This window comes from Heterodontus francisci, chromosome 14, assembly GCF_036365525.1.
Source record: "Heterodontus francisci isolate sHetFra1 chromosome 14, sHetFra1.hap1, whole genome shotgun sequence".
Classification (NCBI taxonomy): domain Eukaryota; kingdom Metazoa; phylum Chordata; class Chondrichthyes; order Heterodontiformes; family Heterodontidae; genus Heterodontus; species Heterodontus francisci.
The window spans coordinates 46539144-46562281 of NC_090384.1; the positions used below are offsets into that span (position 1 = coordinate 46539144).

The following is a 23138-nucleotide window of genomic DNA, read 5'->3' on the forward strand; positions in this document are numbered from 1 at the left end:
AACTGACCTGTTAAGTTGAGCTTAATTCAGACTTATTAACTTATAATGCTTATGAACTACACACAGAACAGAACAGCAGGTGCTTTTTAAAAAGAAAATTGGTAATTTACGTCATTTTTCTTTCTTCAGGCGCCTTTTCAAATGACTGTAATAAAACCAAAAAGTAAAGAAAGTTATTTAACATTCTTAACATGAAAGATTTAACACCAGCTGCTTAAACTTTAAACAGAATCATTCCCATATCTCCTTTGTTTATCCTTCTCTCCCTTAAACCAATATCCAATTCCTGACATTTGCTACTTAAAACAGTCAGTAAAACATGTCTTTAATTTAAACTGCAAAAAAAAGGATTTAAAACTGGAACTCCAATTAAAGCAGTGTTTTTAAACTTCAAATTGGATCTCTGCCAGACATCTTCAGACCTTCAAGGCTGAAGCTTATCTCATAGAAAATTGTTCATTGCCTTTTCACAGTTGCAAAACCAACTCTTAAAATAAAAAAAACTTTAACTTAAAATATAATTCAATTTTATATTCAATTCCTGGGTGCACAATCTTAAAATTAAATGAATACACTCACCAATCACTTTTCACGCTCTCAATTCCAAGCAACTTAGAAAATTGATTCCTGTAATGGGTTATGAATTCAAAGTATCAAAATCTGTGTCAAATTCCCTGTCCCGATGCCAAGGAACACACTGGTTCAACTAGTTCACAACCAAAACATGACTCAAGGTTCTCACAAAATATACACATTTGTAAAAACAAAAACACAAGTAACAGATTCATGCATTCAATATTAAGGCCAGACGACGAGTTAACGACTGTCAGTTCTATAGAACACAAGCTGTACATCCCAAGGACTTGCATTTCATTTGTGGAAGCTTCCAACATTTACACATTCAAATCAAAAGACACAGTAACTTGTTTTTACTCACTTGAAATTTCACTAAAACAGTCTTTTTATGTCACTCTGCCATAAACTTAGTCACTGAGCCCTCTGGCCCCCCAGTTGTTATTGGGCCCATAGATAAGGCCAGGGTGGGGGCTGAAGTCTCGATTGGGGGTTCAGGTGGTTCTGGGGGTGGGTCATCCCAAGGACTGTAACCATCGTTCTGGTACGTACTGGCCTTATCTGCTAAGTCGACCTGATTTAAAATTGTCAGTCATCATCTTCCCAATCCGCAAACGTGCATATTATACCCCTTTGCGCTGACAGTTGAGACTAGTTTACTTATCCCCTGAAGACATTTGGTATGATCTGACTAGTACACCCACTCCGTCTGTGAGTGGTGCAGAACCGTCAATGCGGTCTGTAAGTCGGTGTTTCTGTTCCACTCGAGCTGTTCTTCGCCTTGTCCGCTTTCCCCCTCAACCTTATTACGACTATATTCAGCTTTTTCAGCCTGAGACTGGAATTGGCTTAAATGCACCACCTGTGCTGCACTAACTGTTTCTGCCTTCAGGGCCCTATCATGCCACTCATTCTTTTTCTTTTTCTAACTTCTGCAACTCCTTCAATCTTTCATTCTCCCTTTCCTTTTCATCTAATTCCCTCATACAAGCAGAGGCTTTCACTAATTTAGGTGCCCGTTTGGCTTGGCGGATATGCGCATCCTCTCAATGCTGTACCCCAACGGACCCCTGGCCTGTGTACTGCTTAACTGCAAACTCTATCCATAAAGGCCACTTGCCCTGCAAATATTTCCGGAGTTCCAACTCCCGCTGTGGCCTGGCCAGGGCCATAATTACTCAACCATTGTCTTGCTTTGTCTATTTAATTACTCAACCGTTCACCAATCCGATCCGTCAAACTCGTAACTTTGTTTTTTAGATTAGTTCGAACTCTGAGACTATTCAAAATAACTTGAAATAGCACTTCAACCAAGTCCCTGTTCAGGCGCCAGTTATGTTGTACCTAATCTGCATAAACTCTTAGAGTCCAAGGAAGCTGATTGGTGAAAGATATATCAATATTTTATTCCCACTAAATCATCAAGTACAAGCTCTCACTACTTGCACAGTATATTACCTGTCAACGCACGAGGTGATCAGTCTCGGACTTGCGGTTGCTCTTCGGTTCTCTGAGCCCTTGGCTCGGGTATCTTCTCGAGTGTTCTTCCCCAGGGTTCTCGTGCCTTCCCTAATTTCAGTCGGGTTAAATCTAGTTTCCAAGACCCTCCCCTCTTACTGATCAGGGTCTGGTATAATGACATAATTCCTTATTTGGCTCAGTGGTTCATTTCTTTGCAGTTTCCCATTGTCTACTGTGAGTCTAATCGTATCTTGTGTCCATAGCGACACCTTTATCTGGTATGTGCAAGGACAGTGAGTCTGCTAGCATCTTTGCTGTTCCCCTTTCTCCCCAACCCCACTATGTTTCGACAGTGTAATTATGTGTAACTAACCCTTTGTTTCAGCTAAGTTCCTGTATGTTTTTACTAGGTCTACAACCTCTATGAGCCTTCTCTTTTCAAAAGAGAGATCTAGCCTGTTTGTTTCCTGATTGCAGTTCTGGTAAATCTTGTAATTTATGTAAATCTTATTTGCACCCTCTGCAGTGCCTCTGTCACCTTTTTGTAACCTGGTGACTGGAACTGTACACTACAAGTTGGTCTAGCCAAAGTTTGATACAAATTTAGAATGAATTCTCTACTTTTTTTTTTCCAGTGCTTGGTTGGCTTTTTTTAAAATCAGATTAGCCATGACTTCAGGCTCGAAGGGCTAAATGGCCTGCTCCTGTTCCTTTGTTAAATGCCTTATTTACCTGTGTTGCTACTTTTTGTGATTTGTCTTTGTATCCCCGGATTCCTTTGCTCCTGTACCCCATTTAGATCTTATTTCCCAAATAATTTATGACCACCTTTCTTACCAAAATGTTCTACCTTGCACTTATCTGTTAATAGGCAAGGGCAGTCCCACCCAGCTAGATGATGGAGGAGAAGCTTTGGATCATAGGGGCAGGAGCAGGCCATTTAGCCCTTTGAACCAATTCTGCATTTAGTAAGATCACAGCAGATCTGCCTATGCCCATTTTCCTTAATAACCTTTGGATAACAAATCTATCTATTACCAATTTTAAATTAAACAATTGATCGAGCATAAATTTGCCATTTTTGGAAGAGTTCCAAACTTTGGCCACCCTTTGTGTGCAGAAGTATTTTCAAATTTCACTCCTGAAAGATCTGGCTCTAATCTTCACACTATGCCTTCTAGTGCTAGACTCTTCAACCCGCAGATGTTTCTTTTCTATCTATCCTATCTGTTCCTTTTGTATCTTGAAAATTTTGATAAAGTTGCCCCGTCAACTTCTTAAATTCCAGGGAATACAACTCTACTTTGTGTAATAAAGACCAAGTGCTGGAAATACACAGCAGGTCTGACAGCATTTGTGGAGAAAGAAAGTGTTAATGTTTCAGGTCTATGACTTTTCATCAGAACAGCTACTACTTTGTATAATTCCTCCTTGTAATTTAACCCTTGGTGTCCAAGTATCATTTTAGTAAATCTACACTACATTTCCTCCAAGGTCAGTATATCCTTCCTAAGGTGTGGTGCTCAGAACTGCTCTCCATACTCCAGGTATGATCCCACCAGGGTTTGGTACAGCTATAGCATAACTTTTACCCCCTTGTATTCTGGTACTTTTGATATAAAGGCCAACATTCCATTAGCCTTTTTGATTATCTGTACCTGTTATTGTCATTTTAATCTGTGTACATGGACCCAAAGTCTTTTTTTGGTCCTCCCCTGTTTCTAGCTTTTCACCATTTAGGAATTCTATCTTATTTAGGTCCAAAGTGGATGATCTCACATTTTCCTACACTGAAATCCATTTACTAGTTTTGTCCATTCGCTTAAGCTATTAGTATCTCTCTTTGTAGTTTTATGTTTCCATCTACACTGCTTACAGTGCTGCCTATCTTTTTTTTTTGAATAGTTGAGGCCTCAACACAGATCCTTGGAGAGGACACCACTAATCGCATCCTGCCAATTACAGTACTTAACCATTATCCCTTCTCTGTCTCAAGCTGCTCAGCTAATTTCTGAACCAGGTCAATAATTTGCCTTCAATTCCATGGGCTTCAACTTTAGCTAACAGTTTCTTATGAGCGACTTTGTCAAATGCCTCCTGGAAGTCCATATAAGTAGCATCCTTAGACATTCCCCTGTCCGCTACTTTAGTCACCTGTTCAAAAAAAATTCAATCAGATTTGTCAGGCATGACTTGCCCTTTACAAATCCATGCTCTCTCCGATTGGCTGAAAATTTTCAAGGTGTTCAATATCCCTATCCTTAGTTATAGATTAATTTTCCAATAGCAGATGTTAGGTTTAGAATTCTCTGGTTATTCTCCCACCTTTCTTAAATAGCAAAGTGATGTGCATTTTTCCAATCAAAAGGAATAATTTCTTTGAAATTATTCACAGAACTTTGAAGATTATAATACAAGGAGGATGTTGTGGCCAACTATCAGAGGACAGGCAGGTCGCGAAGGATAAGGAGTAATAGTTTACTATGATTACAGTCACGTAGGATGCTTGTGACTTTGATCAGGGCTGTCTTAGTACTGTGGCAGGGGTGGAAACCCAATTGGAGAGATTCAAATGTAGACTTGTGGGAAAAAATAGGCATGGCTTTGGGAGGTGACATATGTGGGAACTTTGGAGAGGAAGGGCAAATTGGAGATGGGACAGTAGTTCGCAAAGCCAGAGGTCTGGGATTAGTCTTTTGAAGAGAGGAGTAATGACAGGAAATTTGAGGGGGTGGTGGGTGGGGGGGGAAAGAGAAAGACTACCGTTTGATACAAGAGTATTCATAAGAGTGCATCATAGACAGTGTTGAAGTTTGAAAGCACAAATTTGGTGCAGTGGGGAAGGAGGTGTTGCTTTTTGCCTCCAATACCGAATGTGGTTTGTATTACAAGTAAATATTTAATTACTTGATCTAATTAAAGTTATAACTAGATTAGTTAAACAAAAATCATTAAGCTAAGTTGATTAAATATGTGAACTTTGACTTGAATAAAACACCGTTCTATAGGGATGTCAGTACAGGTGGTGTGCTGCAACTGCAGCTTATAGGAGTTTGTGGAAAGCATTGCGATCCCCAGACATCCCCACATCTGCAGTAAGTGTCCGCATCTCAGAACTTCAGCTCAGAGTTGTTGAGTTGGAGCCCGAAGTGTAGACATTGCAGGGCATCAGGGAAGGGGAAGAGTTACCTGGACGCTTTGATCTAGGAGGCATTCACATCCCTTGAGTTAGGAAGTGATGCAGGTCTGGGTAGTGGTCAGGGACGGGAGGGTGTGACTACAAGTTAGGCAGGTGCAGTGCTGGAGCAGTCTTGGCCTTTTCCCTTATCCAACAGGTGTAAGGTTCATACTTCCTGTGGATGAGGGCAAAGTCTGCAAACTGGCCATGGCACCATGGTACAGGAGTGAATGGGAATGTAATAGGGGACAGTATAGTCAGGGGATAGATTCTGTTTTCTCTGGTTACGACTGGGAGTTCCTGCTCGCCCAGTGCCAGGGCTATGGACATCTCATGGCTTGAGAAGAATTTGAAGTGGGAAGGGGAGGATCAGATTGTTATGGCTCATGTAGGATCCAACTCCATAGTTGGAATGACGTTCTGCTGAGGGTGTTTGAGGAGCTAGGGTTCAAATTAATAAGCAGAGCCAGACAGGTGGTAGTCTCTAGTGTGAGACAGGTTTTGATTCCTAAGCATTATCAAGGCCATAGAGCAGTGTAGTGATTTGGGTAAAGATGAGCAGCTTGTGAAAGGAAGGGACAAACAGTTTAGTGCTAATAGTGCATTAACGAATAAGATCAAATTGGGCAAAAGGGGTAAAAAGTTAAAGTGCTTTATCTGAATGATAAAAACATATGTAGCAAGATGGATAAATTAATGGCATAAATAGAAATAAATGAGTTTGATTTAATAGCAATTAGAGATGTCATTGCATGGTGACCAAGGTTAGGAACTAAATATTCCAATGTATTTGTTTTAAAATGACAATGCCAAAGGGTTTTCGAGTGGTGGCAGCCCTGATAGTTAAGATGACAAGGACAGTGGTGAGGAAGGATCTAGGCTTGGAAGAGTAGGAAGTCGAATCAACATGGATGGAGATAAGAAATAAGGAGCAGAAAACATTGGATGTAGTTTATAGGTCCCCTAACTAGCTAATACTTTGTCCAACTGTATAATCAAGAAATAAGAGGAGCCTGTAATGAAGGCGATGCAATAATTGTGAGGGACTTTAATCATATAGATTGAACAAATCAATTAAAACCAAAGTTTGGAGGACAAGTTCATGGAATGCATTCGAGACAATTTTGTACAACAATGTGTCACGGAACCTCTGGTGTATGAGATGGGGTTAATTGGTAATCTCATAGTAAGGGATCCTCTGGAGAAAAGTGATCATAATATGATGGAATTTCACATTGAGTTTGAGTACATAAGTCCAAAACTAGCAAATTAAACTTAAAGCCAATAACATAAGTATGAGGGGTGAGTTGGCTAAGGTAGATTGGGAAATTAGGTAAAAAGGTATGACAGAAGATGAGCAATGAAGAACACTTAAATATTAAATGGCAGAGTAGGCAAGAGGGACCATATGGCCTACTTCTCATTTCTTGTGTTCTCAACAAATAAATATGCCACAAGAAAAGTGATCCATCTGTGATTAACTAAAGAAGTTAAGGATAGTTTTGGATTAAAAGGCTCATAATATTATTTGGAAGAGCAGCAAGTCTGAGGATTGGGAGAGTTTCAGAAACCAGGAAAATGACCAAAAATTGGAGAGAAAACAGAATTTGAGTAAACTAGCAAGAAATACAAGAACAGATTGTAAGAGCTTCTGTAGGTATATAAAAAGAGAGTTGCGAAAGTAACCATGGGTCCTTTGGCGGCAAAGACAGAAGAAATTATAAAGGGAAATAAGAAAATGGCAGAGGCATTAGATATTTTGTATGTCTTCCCACAAGAGAACTCAAGCATACCAAAATAGTGGGAACCAAGGGTCCAATGAGGGTGAGGAACTTGAGGTAATTGATACCAATAAAGAAAAAGTGCTGAAGAAATTAATGGGACTAATAGCCAGCAAATCCCCTGGACTCTATGCCCTACATCTTAGGGTTCTAAAGCAGGTGGTTGGAGAGATAGTGGATGTACTGGTTGTGATCCTCCAGCATCGAGGGAATTTTGGAACAGTTCTAGTGGATTGGCAAGTAGAAAAAGTAACACTGCTATTCAAGAAAGCCAGGAGAGAGAGAACTGGAAACTACAGGCCACTAAGCCTGATGCCAGTTGTTGGGAAAATGCTGGAATCCATTATTAAGGAGGTGTTAATAAGGCACTTTGTAAATCATATTTAGACAGTCAATATGGTTTTATGAAATAGAAAGTTTTTGATCAAAATTTTTGTGTGTAACTAGCAGGGTAGATGGAGGGAAACCAGTTGACATAGTATGTTATATTTTTCAAAAGACATTTGATAAGGCGCTAAACAAAAGCTTCTTGTGCAAGATGAGGGTTTGTTTTTGTGCTAATATATTAGCATGGATAGTGGATTGGTTGGTTAAAAGGATAGAAAACAGTAGGAATAAGTAGGTCAATTTCAAATTGGCAGGCTGTTACTAGTGGGGTACAGCTAGGAATGGTGCTGGGACTTCAGCTATTTACAATGTATATACTCAGTCCCTTTTAGCTAAGTAATTGATGTATCCAAGGTTGCTGACAATACAAAGCCAGCTGTAAAATCAAGTTGAGAAGAAGACACTCTTCAAAGGGATAATAAGTTAAGTGAGTCAGAAGACGGAAGATGAAGTATAATGTGGGGAAATTATTTTCTTTGTGAACGAATAGAAAAACAGCATATTTTTAAATGGTGAAAAATTCTTAATTGTTGGTATTTAGAGGGGTTTGTGCATTCTTGTCCGTGAAACACAAAGTTAGCATGCAGTTAGGAAGGAAAATGGTATGTTGGCCTTTATTGCAAGAGTAAGGAAGTGTTAAAGCAATTGTACAGGGTTTTGGTGGAACCACGCCTGGAGTACAGTGCACAGTTTTAGTCTCCACAGCTAAGGAAGGATATTCTTACCTTGGGGTATAACGAAGGTTCACCACATTAATTTCAGGGATGAGAGGGTTGCCCTATGAGGGGAGAAAGAATAGAATAGGCTTATACTTTCCAGCATTTAGAAGAATGAGGCCATCTCATTGAAACATCAGATTCTGAGATGGGTTGACAGGGGAAATGCTGAGAGGCTGTTTCCCCTGGCTGGAGAGTCTAGAACTAGGGGGCATTTGGGATTGAGAAGAGAAATTTCTTCTCTCAGATGATTGTGAATCTTTATAATTCTATACCCCAGAGGGGTGTGGGTGCTTAGTCAATAAGTATATTCAATTCTGAAATCAATAGATTTTTGGACTCGAGATCCGCAGGGAAAGTGGAGATGAGGTTGAAGATCAGTTGTGATCTAACTGAATGGTGGAGCAGGCTTGAGGTGTCGTGTGAGCTACTCCTATGTATGTTCTTGCGTAACAATATCAGCTAAAATGGTGGCGTGTGGGGGGCCTCAGGAAGTGAATTTGGATGGTCAGTTTGGTGGAAGTAGGGTCAAGGGAGCAAGAGATGGATCTCTTGGACAAGATGAGCTCTGAGGGCAAATGGAGAGATAGAGAAATTAGAAAAAGATGAGAGGCTGGGACCACTGTGGCCCAGTGGACGAAGGAAAGGGAAGGAAGTAGCAGAGGCAGCAGACTGACTGGTTTCCATGTCTAGGAACTCCTCACACTTGCTCAGGATGGAGACGGCAGGTGAGCGCAGTTTGTATTTACATTCTAGGATGATCCTCATGGTGAGCAGTTTTGGCATAGTAAAGCCAAATTTGATGGTGATTTATGTGGTCTGATCAGGTGGTAGGTGCCATGATAGTTTGTGGTATATTTCAGTAAACTACTAGCCAGGGTTCCCTGTTTAATTCCAGTCTGTAAATTGTACATATCTTGCATTTCTGCTCAAGACCTGGAACCAAAATGTTACTTTTCACACCCTTTTTGATCCACCCCACTCTCCTTCAAAGTTAGAAAAATTATCACGTTTGGCATCTATGGTGCACCAATGTGCATTTAAGGTATTGAGACCACACTGTACTATGTCTGCAACTACTCTTAACACTATGAAAGCTATTGTGCTGTTCAACTACTTGTGATGAGCAAGAACTTTCTCCAATTTAATGTTGTCAAGATATTAAGTTGGAAAAAGCAATCCTGTTAAGTTTCTACCTGAAAGCTCCATGGCCTAGACAGTGTTTCAATTTCCATTTGCAGCTGCTTGCTTTGGCTGAACCCAATGTTGAATAACCACTGCCCTGGTTAACAGCACTAAGTTTCCAGTCCCAGTTTGAAGTCCACAGCACTAAAGGCCTGCTACCTGACCGGGACCCGACGACATGCGTCAGGGTCCAGTCTGGCTTTGGGGCTCGGGTTGGGTCGGGCCGGGTCCGGGTTGGACACACACAGTATTAATTGGACTTGAAAGATTGTTTAAAAAGATGATTATAGCCACGAAGTCAGTGATTGTTTGGTCACGCGTTAAACAGAAACCCATGGAGTTGTGCCCAGACAGGTTGTGCCACACTGTACCAGTATCTGTATTGCTTAAAATAAACAACAATTGTCCGAAGGCTCAGAAAATTTTGTTATACATTACCTAGATTCCTGCTTTACAGGTTGATATACTTACTGCAAGTTTATCCAGTGAGCAGTTGAGATGCAGAGACCAAGAAGGTCTTGAGTGATTATTATAAAATATACTGTATTTATATAAATATAAAATGATCACTGTCAGGACTCTAGTATATGCACATTTAAGAAGTATTTAGATGAACACTTGAAAAGCCATAGCATATAAGGCTAAGGGCCAGGTGTTGGAAAAAGGGATTAGAATAGTTAGATGCTTGATGGCCAGCACAGACACTAACAGGCCGAAGGGCCTGTTTCAGTGCTGTATAACTCTATGACTCTGACTCTGCATACAGTACAGTCCTAGACTAGAGTAGAGTTGATGAGGGGGAGCCAGTGGATGTGGTCTATTTGGACTTTCAGAAGGCATTTGACAAATTCCCACATAAGAGATTGGTGTGTAAAATTAAAGCGCATGGGATTGGTGGTGTATTGCCATGGAAAGAAAATTGTTTGCCAGACAGGAAACAAAGAGTAGGGATAAATGGGTCTTTTTCCAAATGGCAGGCAGTGATTTAGTGGGGTACTGCAGGGATCGGTGCTAGGACCCCAGCTATTCACAATATATATTAATTTAGATGAGGGAACTAAATGTAATATCTCCAAATTTGCAGATGACGCAAAACTGGGTGAGTTGTGAGGAGGATGCAGAGAGGCTTCAGGGTGACTTGGACAAGTTAAGTGAGTGGGCTAATGCATGGCAGATGCAGTATAATGTGGATAAATGTGAGGTTATCCACTTTGGTAGCAAAAAAACAGGAAGGCAGATTATTATCTGAACGGCTAGAAACTGAAAGGGGAATATGCAGCGAAACCTGGGTGTTCTCGTACACAAGTCGCTGAAGGTAAGCATGCAGGTGCAAAAGTTGGTATAAAAGGAAAATAGTATGTTGGCCATCATAGCGAGAGGATTCAAGTACAGAAGCAGGGATGTCTTGCTGCAATTATACAGGGCCTTGGTGAGGCCACACCTGGAATATTGTGTGCCATTTTGGTCTCCTTGTCTGAGGAAGGATGTTCTTGCTGTGGAGGAGTGCAACGAAGGTTTACCAGACTGATTCCTAGGATGGCGGGACTGACGTATGAGGAGCGATTGAGTCGGTTAGGATTATATTCGCTGGAGTTCAGAAGAGTGAGGGGGGATCTCATAGAAACCTATAAAATTCTAACAGGACTTGACAGGGTAGATGCAGGAAGGATGTTTGTGATGGTGGGGGAGTCCAGAACCAGGGGTCATAGTCTAAGGATACAGGGTAAACCATTCGGGACTGAGATGAGGAGAAATTTCTTCACCCAGAGAGTGGTGAACCTGTGGAATTCGCTACCACAGAAAGCAGTTGAGGCCAAAACTTTGTATGTTTTCAAGAAGGAGTTAGATATAGCTCTTGGGTTTAAAGGGATCAAAGGATATGGGGCGAAAGCGGGAACAGGTTACTGAGTTTGATGATCAGCCATGATATTGAATGGCGGAGCAGGCTCGAAGGGCCAGATGGCTTACCCCTCCTATTTTCTATGTAACCTGTCTGGGCACAACTCCATGGGTTTCTGGTTAACTCGTGACCAATCACTGACTTCGTGGTTCTAATCTTTTTAAACAACCTTTCAAGTCCAATTACAGTTTTTGTTGCTTATCTGCACAAACTGAAAGTGAAAAACAGATTTGGAATCGGAAGGTAGGTAAAGTGAACATTCTGGTGGTCGGGTCAGGTGCGGGGAAAAAAATGGAATGATTTGGGCTTGGGTCTGCTGTGGCTCTTTCGGGTTTGGGTCGGGATTTTTCCTGACCTGAACAGGCCTTTACATAGCACTTTAACATTTCCTGTCCTGCCAGTGCCTGATCCCTTACTGCCTCATTGTCATCAGTGCCTGTCATCTTCAGCGTTATTGTGAGCATTGTGTTCCACTCTACTTAAAACTATATGACCAAAACTCCACTGCCTGCATTCCATCCCACAAAGGTTCATCCTTTCCTCATTTCCTGACTCTGCCAACTGCTGGTTCCATGGTGCAGCATGCCCAATTTGAAGTTAATCTGTGTCCCCCTCCATGCTTTGCCCCTGTCTACTCTAACCATGTTATGTAAGTACTCATTACATAGGAGCTAGTGAATTGTGAAAGTAGATAGAAATTCTAACAGTATACATTAAGTGAGCAGGCAGAGCGATGGCAGGTGTATTCTTGGTGTGAAGTAATAAGAATGCATAGGAATATAGTCTAAATGGGGGAAGGAGAGCAAAAGAATAAAGGAACAAAATTTATGGGTCCAAGTATAAAAGTGATTAAAGGCCAACTTGATTAGATTTTTGATTAGATTAGAGATACAGCACTGAAACAGGCCCTTCGGCCCACCGAGTCTGTGCCGAACATCAACCACCCATTTATACTAATCCCATATTCCTACCAAACATCCCCACCTATCCCTATATTTCCCTACCACCTACCTATACTAGTGACAATTTATAATGGCCAATTTACCTATCAACCTGCAAGTCTTTTTGGCTTGTGGGAGGAAACCGGAGCACCCGGAGGAAACCCACGCAGACACAGGGAGAACTTGCAAACTCCACACAGGCAGTACCCGGAATCGAACCCGGGTCCCTGGAGCTGTGAGGCTGCGGTGCTAACCACTGCGCCACTGTGGAGTTGCAAAAAGACCACTATAATGCTGAGCTTCACTACATGAATTGTAATATGTAAATGAAAGTACTAGTGCAGATGAGAGTTCTTAACGATATACCAATTTTTGACTGGTTTCAGTGATGATTCACTGGGGTAATACCTGGCATGAAGGAAAGATTGTTATCTTCTCTGAAAGTGATATTAAGGGGTCATCTGGTTGAAGTGTTTTAAAATAACGAGGAACTGACAGAACAAAGGAAATGCTATAAAATTCAAACAATTTGGGAAAACAGAGAATCTTTTCACAAAAAGGTTGAGAAGGTGGAATGTCATAGATGCAAAATGTTTCAAATGACAGTTAAAAGACAGTTAAAAGCAAGAAAGCTTAAGGAATTAGAATTTTTAAAAAATGAGCTACAAGATCAAGCAAGATAGCACAGCAGACTCTATGGGCCTATGGACGTATTAAAATCCTATGATACTATTTCAAACAAGAGGTTTCCAATATTTAATCCTTCAGCCATCATCTAAACAGATCATCACATCGCTGTTTGGGATTTTGCTGTGTGCAGATTGAATTCCATGTTTCCTATGTAATAGCAGTGATTATACTTCAAAAGTACTTAATTGCTTTGTAAAGTGCTTTGGGATGTCTGAAGTTGAGTTGTAAGTCTTTTTAATGGGTTAAAAATTCTCAAATTTGGTTCCTGGTCTGTGCCTGGAAGACCGGTAAACCACAATTGATTTAATTGCACCTTGTTTTGGGGAGGGGAGAAAATTGACTTTTTTAAAGTTAAAAATCTGTTATGCTTCTTGTTTGCAGTAGCTTGGCCTGTGCTGGAAAGTGTATGTATCTGGATATCAGGAGGACAATATGTGGCTGGGTGGTTGTGTCCTCTTATAGCTATTTCCTCCAAAGCCAAATATTCTACCACCACATGTTACAAAAGCAAAATACTGCAGATGCTAGAAGTCTGAAATAAAAACTGAAAATACTAGAAATGCTCACTTGGGTGAAGTGTCAGCAGGAATGGGACTGCACTTCCTGCAAAAGTCATTTTAGTAATCAGCAAAAAGGTATGCACATTAAAGTGATATTGAATTAATGTTATCATTTCATGCGAGTAGAACTATCAGCTGCCAGACATCATGAGGTCATTGTTGGACCTGTGCTGTGCTCCTGTAAAGCAAGGGTGTATAGAGAACACTGGGATATTCCCATGTGCACCTTTACTCGCGTAGGCTCAGGCATCACTCATTACATGGTCATAATGTTTCCCTTTAAAATGTTTCCACTTAAGCAAACAAATCCCGTTGGCGCCAATACTCCTATAGTCCCAGCAATTTATAATAACTTAAATCTATCCTACACTAACTTAATGAAGGGGCATTGTCGCAAAGAATTACTGTGCTTAAGATAATTATTTCCATACAAATTGAAAATGTTTTTCAGTGATTTTAATGCAGAGCCTGAGTTGATGCCAAAAACTCCTTCAGAGAGAAAAAGGCTCAGGAGGCGCCCATCTGTAGCCCAGGATCCTAATAAGAGGTAAGGGTATCAATGTTCTTTAATGAGAAGTTACAAGTCGATGGCATCAAAATCATCCAACCATGTTCATCATTGGATTTAAGAGATCTAATTTCCCATAGATGTTTGTTTTTTGAAAGATGAATTTCCATTTATTTCCTTTGACAGTGAACCTGTGCTGGGCTCTACCAATGTTACTCTGCACAGTTTTCCAGAAGATATTAGAATGGTTTGGGATGACTAAGTTAGTAAACCCAAAGTGACTGCATCAAAGTGTAAACTCTTTTTACAGTAGTAAGAAGTAACTTGTCTCACTGCAGTCGTAAAAACATAGAAAAATAGGAGTAGGCCGTTCAGCCCTTCGAGCCTGCTCTGCCATTCAATACAATCATGGCTGATCATCCAAACTCAGTACCCAGTTCCCGCTTTCTCCCCGTATCCCTTGATCCCTTTAGCCCCAAGAACTATATCTAACTCTTTCTTGAATATATTTAATGATTTGGCCTCGACTGCTTTCTGTGCTGGAGAATTACACAGGTTCGCCACTTTCTGGGTTTACAAAGCAGAAGAGGTTTTTTTTTTTTTTAAAAAAAAGCGCAAAACTCAATGCTGAAAGATCAAATGGCAGTAAATCTAAGATGGTGGTGCTGGGGAGGGTGGAAGGAAAAAATGTTTCATTACTCTAATTTCCTTTTAAAGTATTTGTGACTCGGGGAAGAACTAAGAGCCTGTCCAGTTCAACTAAGTGCTCCTTTTCAGCTCGGGGCTAATAGAAGAGCTTCATGCATATCCTCCTAACTATTTTTGAATTCTTGTTGGCTCACTTGGTAAAAGTAACATCAAGCTTAGCCATGCAGTTTGAAGGTATGACTTGATTACTAATCTTTAGTCACTTAGTTGACCAGCCAGGGTGGTATTACAGATGCAATGGCTAACTTTAATGTCCCAGGACCTATTGGGTTGCATTGGGAGAACATTATAGATCACTGATCCTGGTGGTTATCCACCTGAGGGAAAAGTGCTTCTCTGAAAGCAGAATTTGGCTCCAATGTGTTTCTCTTCTCTCTCTCTCCCCATCCCACGCTAAAACAGTTACAGGCAAGCACTGTTTTTGGCTGTTGTGGCCAGGTGGGAGAAAACTGCAAACTTCTATATCTTTAGAAAAGGGAGGAAGAAGATCTTTAATTCTGTTTAAACAAAACATAATACATGACTTGGATAAATCCAGATAAAAGGCTTTCTTCAGTGTTTTAATTGTAATTGGTATGAATTTTGATACAATCATTTGAATAGGGCACTTCATAATTTATCTCAAAGTTGATTTAAGCATAATTTCAGTTTTCAAAATTTTATTTCCAGATTTTCCAGAAGCAGAAGAAGTTTAAGACGTTCTTCAATTCAGCGGCCAAAACTCATACGTAGAGTCTTTGAGGAAGATAACCATGACTGCAGTAAAATAGTTGAGCAGGTGCATCCTGTGCGTCTGACACGATCAGCATCACGTGCAGCAGCAGCAACTGCTAGTTTAGAAACTGAGAAAAACAGCATGTGCCCTATTGTTCCAGTTAATGGTAGAATTCCATTGGTTGAACTGTCGCTGAATGGCCACAAGAATGTGGAGTTATCCCAAAAGAGTCATGTGGTCAACTTATCCCAAACTCTGACTTTTGAGCATGTGAACTTACCTCAAAAAATAGTTGAGGCAAAACCACCTCCTCAAAGTGGACCTCCTTTGGAAACATTGCCTCTTGCTGCTCCTGCAGTGAGCCCCAGCTGCTCAAATCATGAAGCAATGAAGATCAAAATAGATGCTGTTACTACTAAGGAAAATGCAGTTGATGGAGCGTCTGCTTCAGCTAATTGGGAGTTGAGCAATATTCCAGCTGTGGCTGGGGGTTCCATCTCTGAGACAGATGAAAATAAATCCGTTCGTAACAGCACTAGAAGTACCCGTAAGTCAGTACGGAAAAGCATTGCTGGCCGCAGGTCCAGCTGCATCAGGTTGATGGATAAATATTCACTTAATGTTCAACGGGCCACCATGGTTCAGGAATCCACCAGAAAATCATTACGTAAATCTATTGCCAGGAGAAAAAATATGCTGGAGTCCTCTGCTTCCAGTTGTAAGTATAAACGTGTAAGGAAAATTCACACCGCATGCATTGCATTCTGCATGCAGAATGGTAACTGCTGTGCTGCCCCTCACTAGATTGTGGACCTATAATGTAGTAAAATAGTCTGTTAGTAGAAGGGTTACAAGGAAAGCTTGCACAGTTAATCCCAAAATTTAAAGGAATGATGTATGGGGAAAGATTGACTACCCTGGGTTTTGTTCTCTCCAAAAGAGAAAACTGAGGGCCTATGATTGAAGTGTTGAAAATTATGAAAAGTTTGATCAAATTGAATCTTCAATTAGCTTTTCCTTGTACTGAATTTAAGCATTTAAGGGTCATATTTACAAATTAAGAGCAATGTATGAAAATAGGAAATGCAGGAAGCAAGTTTTTTTTTTAACTAATGGGTGGTAAATTTGTGGAACAGACTGGAACAAAAAATCTTATTGGGTTTCAAGAAGGAATTGGATAAACTGTCAACAAATAAGATTTAGGGCTATTAGAAATACAGCAAGGGAATACTGTGGATAGGTTGGCTAGATGGACTGACGGTAATTTCCTGTCTAAAACTAAATAGTATTAAGTTGTTTGAAAGTTTTCACACTGAGAATGGTAATGTCGAGCAAGACAATTTTACCGTTTTACTTCATGAATTTGCTCTTTTTAAAAAAAAAAAAAGGGCAGTTGTCCCATGAAAAATTGAGTTCTTAGAATTGGCAGGCCTCAACATTTTGGGCAGCATACTCTGCCCATCTTCTGGATGGATAACTGGAACAGGTGGAAACAGGTTTATATGTGATGGAGAATGGGAATATGGATGGGATCTTACTGCTAATAGCAGCAAGAACATGGAATGATCTATTGGTGTGCTAACTTGTTTTCTGTTATCGGTCATTAAATGCTATTCTTTCTGCTGATCGGCTATTGTATCTCACAGCAAGTCGATAGATACTATTATTCTTGTCGGAGTATGTTGACTGCCAAGCAGGTGGTGATGTTTTTTGAGTCAGGGTAACCAGACATCACTGATGAGCATGTCACTGTCTTGGGGGTGTTAATAGATCTCCCTATCATCCCTGATGCATTCTTTTCTTCATCCCTTTTGTCATGGTTCTGTAGTTTTTTTTTTTCAGAATATGCGGTTTGCCTTTAAGGCTTGCAAAGGATCAGTATTGCTTTAAGAACCAGTAAGCCTCAGGAGTTATAGGAAGATGCATTTTCGTTGCCTTAGAAACAGCCATTTGGAGACTGCGATTCAAAAGATGCATTTTTGTTACCATAGATACAGCCACTGGGAGTGAGTCTCAAGCGATACATTTGTTACAATTCAATTTTGAACTGACTTTTTAATTGAAGACAGTTTGTTCTAACAGAACACAGACACCGAGGACACAGCTGTGATGACGGCACTTGGAAAAAGAGCTCTCAACTATTTAAACTGAAGGAAGAGATTTTAGTCTGTTTATTATCTCTCAAAATTCTAAAGTCAAACCAAAACTCAGATCTCTGGTAATTTAAATTGAAGAAAGGGAAGTTAGACTGTGACAATCTTTTATCCCTCAGAATTCAGCTTGATTCTGTTGAAAGTATTTGCAAGTCGTTAATTGTTGAAATTTGCTGGAGAAAGAAAGCAACATTCTGTGAGGACTTCAAGCAACATTGGACTGTAAATTTGCAAGGACTCTAATTTTTTCTATTTTAAATGTTTATATCTTTTGTGTTTAATTTAGTTTTTTCTAATTAAACAGTTAATTTGTTGGTTTAAAGACAACTGGTTTGGTTAGCCTCATTCGGGAGTTAATGATATAATTTGGCTGGGTCTTTTAATTTGGAAAGATTTTAAATGATATGTTAAGCGATCTGTGGAACGACAGGATTGAATTATCAGTGCATTTCTCTCACCACAATCAGAATCTTATATTTTGATTGGTGGTTTTGACGAGTGGTCGGTCATAACACTCTATTCTTCAATCGGTATCTAACATCCTCATCAGGAGAGCCTACTCCATTAGCAATAAAAATCTACTACAAGAATCATGCCATATCAAGTCTACACTTCAACTCAACAGATTTCCTTCCCAAAAGGTCAACACATGTCCACCTGTTGCTTGCACTGCAACAACTACCTCAATCAAGACAAGTCAGCCTCACATACATTGGCTCAACCTCTCAGTCTACAGCACATACTCAAGTCAGCGGACATGGAAATCTGATGCAAGTCATCCAAGAAGCTCCACTCCATCCTTCGTACCCATAAAGACCCAGAAACCATCTCACAACAAACCAAGAATTTACAGCACACCATGTGACTGTGGATTCATCTACATCAGATCAGCCACAGCCTACACACTAGACTCGAACACCAAACCTGCTTCAAACACCGTGAATGGGACAAGTCAGCTATTGTTGAGCACACTCAACTCCATAACCACTGCTTCGACTGGTCCAATTCCAAACTCATCTCATCCATTACGCACTGGCAGTCAAGGCGCATCGGAGGCTATGGACATCTATAACACCACACTGTTCCCCCAAGAAAGTGGCCTGCTCCACAGTAAGATCCCGCCTGTGTTTCCATTTTTCTCCACATATAAACCTACTGTTTCCACCTGTTCCAGTTATTCCTCCAGAAGACCCTGTGGAAGCTCAATTGTTGAGTATGTTCAAGACAGGAATCAGATTTCTGAATGCTAACGACATCAAGGGATAGTGGGGGGAAAATGGCATAGAGTAGATGATCAGTAGTGATCTGTTTGGTGGAGCAGGCTCGATGGGCCAAATGGCCTACTCCTATTTCTTATAATCCTAAGACAGGCAGAGTACACAGCCCAGAATGTTGAGGCCTGTCAGTTCTTCATAAACTCTTTTTTTTTTTCCAAGGGACAACTGCTGTTTTCAGTAAATTCACATGGTGTAAAACAGTAAAAGCGTTTTATTCAACATTACTAATAGTATTGTCTCTTGGTCTGTTTAATTCTTTTAACTTTCAGGTCAAAGAGCACATGTTTACACACATTCATCATATGTAATATTTTGCATTCATTACCTATGTCCCCCTGTCCAGTGGTTTTTGGGGAGCCTGATTTGGCCTTTTTTCTCTTAACATTTTGGTGCAAAGCCTGGTCTTTTGTTGGGGTTTCCTACTTTCTCCTCATTCAACAGATTTTGTGGATGGGAACGACTCATTGTCTCACTGGAATAAACCTATTAATCCAAATTGGAAAGTCTTTTGTTGCAATTCAGTGGAAGCTTTGTGTGGAGAGGACTAGCAAAATATATCTTAAAATGGAGACCAAGGCACTAAACAACTAAGGTGGGATAGTGACATTTTACAAGACGAGATGGCTCATTGAAAATGAGAAAACACAAATCCAGATAAGTAACAGGAAATGCACACTCCTTGACTGCTTTGTCACAATGGTGACTTAAATTAGCAATCCTGATTTTTCCCAATCCCCTCCACACCCGCCCACCCAATGTATCGAAATTTCACCACGAGTCTAGAACTGTATTTTTAAATCTCTTGATGGTGTCTAGAGTATGAAATCTTTTTACAAAGTTTGGAGTATTGTGCCGGACTGCAAACTCTGTAGACCTTTTTTATTTTACTGGTTCCTTGAATTCTGATATGAAAGGACTTATTTAAGAATCTTTAATTCAGTTGATTGAGCTCGCCAATATTTCAAATTCTGTCTAGTGCCAATGTTTTCAGTTTTGCATATAAATGTTTTCAATGTCCATGTCTTTTTTTCTCTATAGACTGTAGCTCCATTGAGAAAATGGAAGAAAATGCAGAGAAAGAATGGTGAGATTTTAGTTGGAGTAGCTACCTCCAAAATTTTGTTAGTTCGTTGAGGTGTAATCCTACTTTAACATTGTGGTCCCTTAAATGGGGACATCACTATAAAGGGCAGTACAGCTATGTGTATCTTCCTATAAAATGGGACTTTCTCCTGCCAATTACTTCTGTATGTACTATCTAGAGATACCTCTTGTAGAAATCTTCCCTAAAGGTGGTGCTTTTAAGTTGGACGTGGTTCATTTGAGGCCTCCTATAGCTCACTTAAGAGGCCTGGCAGTAATATTATCTTCCCACTCTCAATTAATACTGGCGTTAATGACTTTAGTTGGGAACACTACTTCTACAAGTGCTTGTTGCCCTCTACTACCTTACCAAGTAGCAATTCTTCACATGAGCCCGGAGCGCAAGTGTCATAGGCTATTAGAACACCATGGGGGAGATGGTGGCATAGTGGTAACGTCACTGGACTAATAATCCAGAAGCCCAGGCTAATGCCCTGGGGACACTGGTTCAGATCCCACCACGGCAGCTGGTTGAATTTAAATTCAATTCAAATTCAATTAATCAACAAAAATCTGGAATAGAAAGCTAGTCTCAGTATTGGTGCCATGAAGCTATCATCGATTTGTTGTAAAAACCCATCTGTTTCGCTAATGTCCTTCAGGGAAGGAAGTCTGCCATCCTTACCTGATCTGGCCTACATGTGCCTCCAGACCCACAGCAATGTGGTTGACTCTTAACTGCCCTCTGATGTGGCCTAGCAAGCCGCTCAGTTCAAGGGCAATTAGGGGTGGGCAACAAATGCTGACCTGCCAGTGATGCTCACATCCCATAAAGTATAAAGAAAAATCATCTACTGATCCTTTTCCCATTTGACAAATGGGAAATTCATAAATGTACATTGAGAGCATGGTTACTACATGGGAAACCCTGGTGGCTTCCAAAAAAAGTTTATATCCTTTCTAAACCAGGTTCGTAGTCCTATTTTAGTGACTCTACACCTGTAACTGAGATCCAACTAATTTGCAACATTAACCCTTAGTCACTGCACTATAGAATGGCAGCTTCTGATTCTGCTCTAATAATTCAAGGTGTGGAGTTCACAATTAGTTTGACATGTTCAGATTATTGAAAAAAAAGCACCCTGTTGTCAATGAATGCAAATAGTCTTGCTATTGGGTAGTACTTAAGTGTCCATTCTTGCCTATCTGAAGTTTAAAAAAGATGATCTAGCTCATGGCAGAAATGATTCTTGTACCTTTTCCACTTAAAATTCTAGTCATTTTACATTTATGGCCAGATAGCTTCCTTTTATTAACCCTATACTAAAAATAAACAATTTGAATGGTGTTTAACTGAAATGCCTAATTAATTTTAACATTTAAGACTTCTGCCTGCACCCTATAATTAAACCCTTCAAAGTTTTTTAATAAACTTTTATTTGCCATTTTTTAGAGATGGGACTTGTTGGAAAAATTGGCTTCTGGGTCAATTGTCAGTGTTTTTTAGTGGTCAGTGGAGTGGTAGAAGCCTAAAAACTGATCTGATGCCAGAGTGGTCAGACAAATCCTTGGTCCACTTTGTTTTTAACGAGTCACAATTGTAATGTATACTCGTCACAGTTCTACATGGATGCAGCCGCAATGACAAAAAGCTCCACACCTATGCAGCTGGGTCCCTTTCACCACATGGATACAGTGTTTTAAGGAGGTCGAGGAGCATCATCTTAGGGCAACTAAAGATGAGATTATTAAATGCCACAGCATCCTGAGAAATCAAAATCATGAAGAGCTGCTGCAAGATGAAGTATCCTGTTTGCAGTACAAAAGTGCCTCGATGAGGAGATTGTAATTAATATAAAGAATTTATTAGAAATGTATTCTACCCTCCAAATTGCAGTTCTTTTAGTTGGTCATGTTGTACCGTGCTGAAAATGATTTGTAGCCTTATAATGCAGCTTGTTACACCTTTAACCTAATGAATTTCAAGTGTTTAAATGGTCGTGGGATAGTTCTGGGATGGTGTAGACAGGAAAGTAGATAGGCTTGTTCTTGTATATGGTTTCTTATTAAACGTGTATAAATTGGATGGATCTGAACAAGTTAAAATTCCTCTGGTAGGAAACGAGTTCATCTTGAAGTAGTATGATGTCAATTCAATTGAATTGGAAATCATTTTTTTCCACTCATGAGAAAGAAGGTATTACTGTTGGTCTCCATAGCTAATTTATATTCACTAAAAGGCTAAGAATGTAAGCATTGCCTGACCTAATTTCAAAATGCTAGATGTTGTAGGGCACTTGGAATCAACAATATCTTGTCATTGCAGTGTTGAAACAGTTGAACTTGAGCAACCGAAGGAGAAGCAGCCAGCCACATTGGTAAGTATAGTACAAATGGCATCGCTTTTCGAAACATTTTACCTTCTATGGTCGTTTTTTTTTTTTTTTGTTTAATTAGCAAGATGTGAGTAACTCAAAAATAACTAATCATGTAAGCTAAGGTTGAGTTGTTTCATTTGTCTACAGGTTCCTGAAAAACAAGGTCATAGATGCACTAGGAATGCCACAAAAATTATGAGCAATCTAGAGGAGGCTGTGTCAGCTGCTGTGTCTAAGCCACAAACTTGCAGTTCAAGAATTCAGAGAAAAGGTCTGTAATTGGTGAATTTTAAAACTTGAATAGATTGTATTTCAATTTTACTCTGCAGAAGCTAAAGATAGTTGTGTGTTATTGAGATGTGGTGCAAAGACTGGGCACACTGTATGATGTACATTAGAGCTTGTAGAAAGCCAAGTCAGCAGGAACAGTAAAATACTGAACCCTGTCTGAAGATCAAACTGAAGATTTTCAAACTCATATCTCTGGAGGCATTGTCACCTCCAAATTGTAAGGAAAACTTTCTACAATGGGCAATATGACGGAGTGACTTTCAGTATTGCGTTTTAATAAAAGTAACTTTTACTGTGCTAAAACAGCAATTGCATGTACTACATACAGTATATGGTTTATTGGTAGCCAAAATTGTAATTTTAAGCTGAACTTGTTGAAAGGCAACAATGCTGCTTTAACAAAGTGTTACGAAAGTGCCTCTGTTTTGTTAAATGTACTTTTTGAGGATTCATTTTTGAAAGACTGAAGAAATGTTAAATTTTGGGGTTTTCAAAAGGGTCATGTAAATGCCACTTGACTTTGAAAAACAGTCCCTGACAGTGTTTTTTTTAAAGGGCACTGAGAGTTCTTGAGGAAAACCAGCTTTTCCAGTAAGCTACCTGACTTGCAGCTCAATAAACAAGAAGTTTGGACACCTAGAGAAGCTGTTTAC

General features: G+C 40.0%; 1 protein-coding gene across 7 annotated transcripts in view; it reads left to right on the forward strand.

The window, feature by feature from the left end:
- The window catches only part of LOC137377017 (inner centromere protein A-like), a 104737-nt gene that overhangs the window by 27549 nt on the left and 54050 nt on the right, over positions 1 to 23138 (forward strand). For all 7 annotated transcript variants that reach the window (XM_068046153.1, XM_068046150.1, XM_068046151.1 and 4 more), the window contains 5 exons: positions 13824 to 13919; positions 15258 to 16021; positions 19772 to 19817; positions 22143 to 22194; positions 22342 to 22465. In XM_068046153.1, the coding sequence (XP_067902254.1) occupies positions 13824 to 13919; positions 15258 to 16021; positions 19772 to 19817; positions 22143 to 22194; positions 22342 to 22465 (1082 nt within the window). The remainder of the gene's footprint in view (positions 1 to 13823; positions 13920 to 15257; positions 16022 to 19771; positions 19818 to 22142; positions 22195 to 22341; positions 22466 to 23138) is intronic.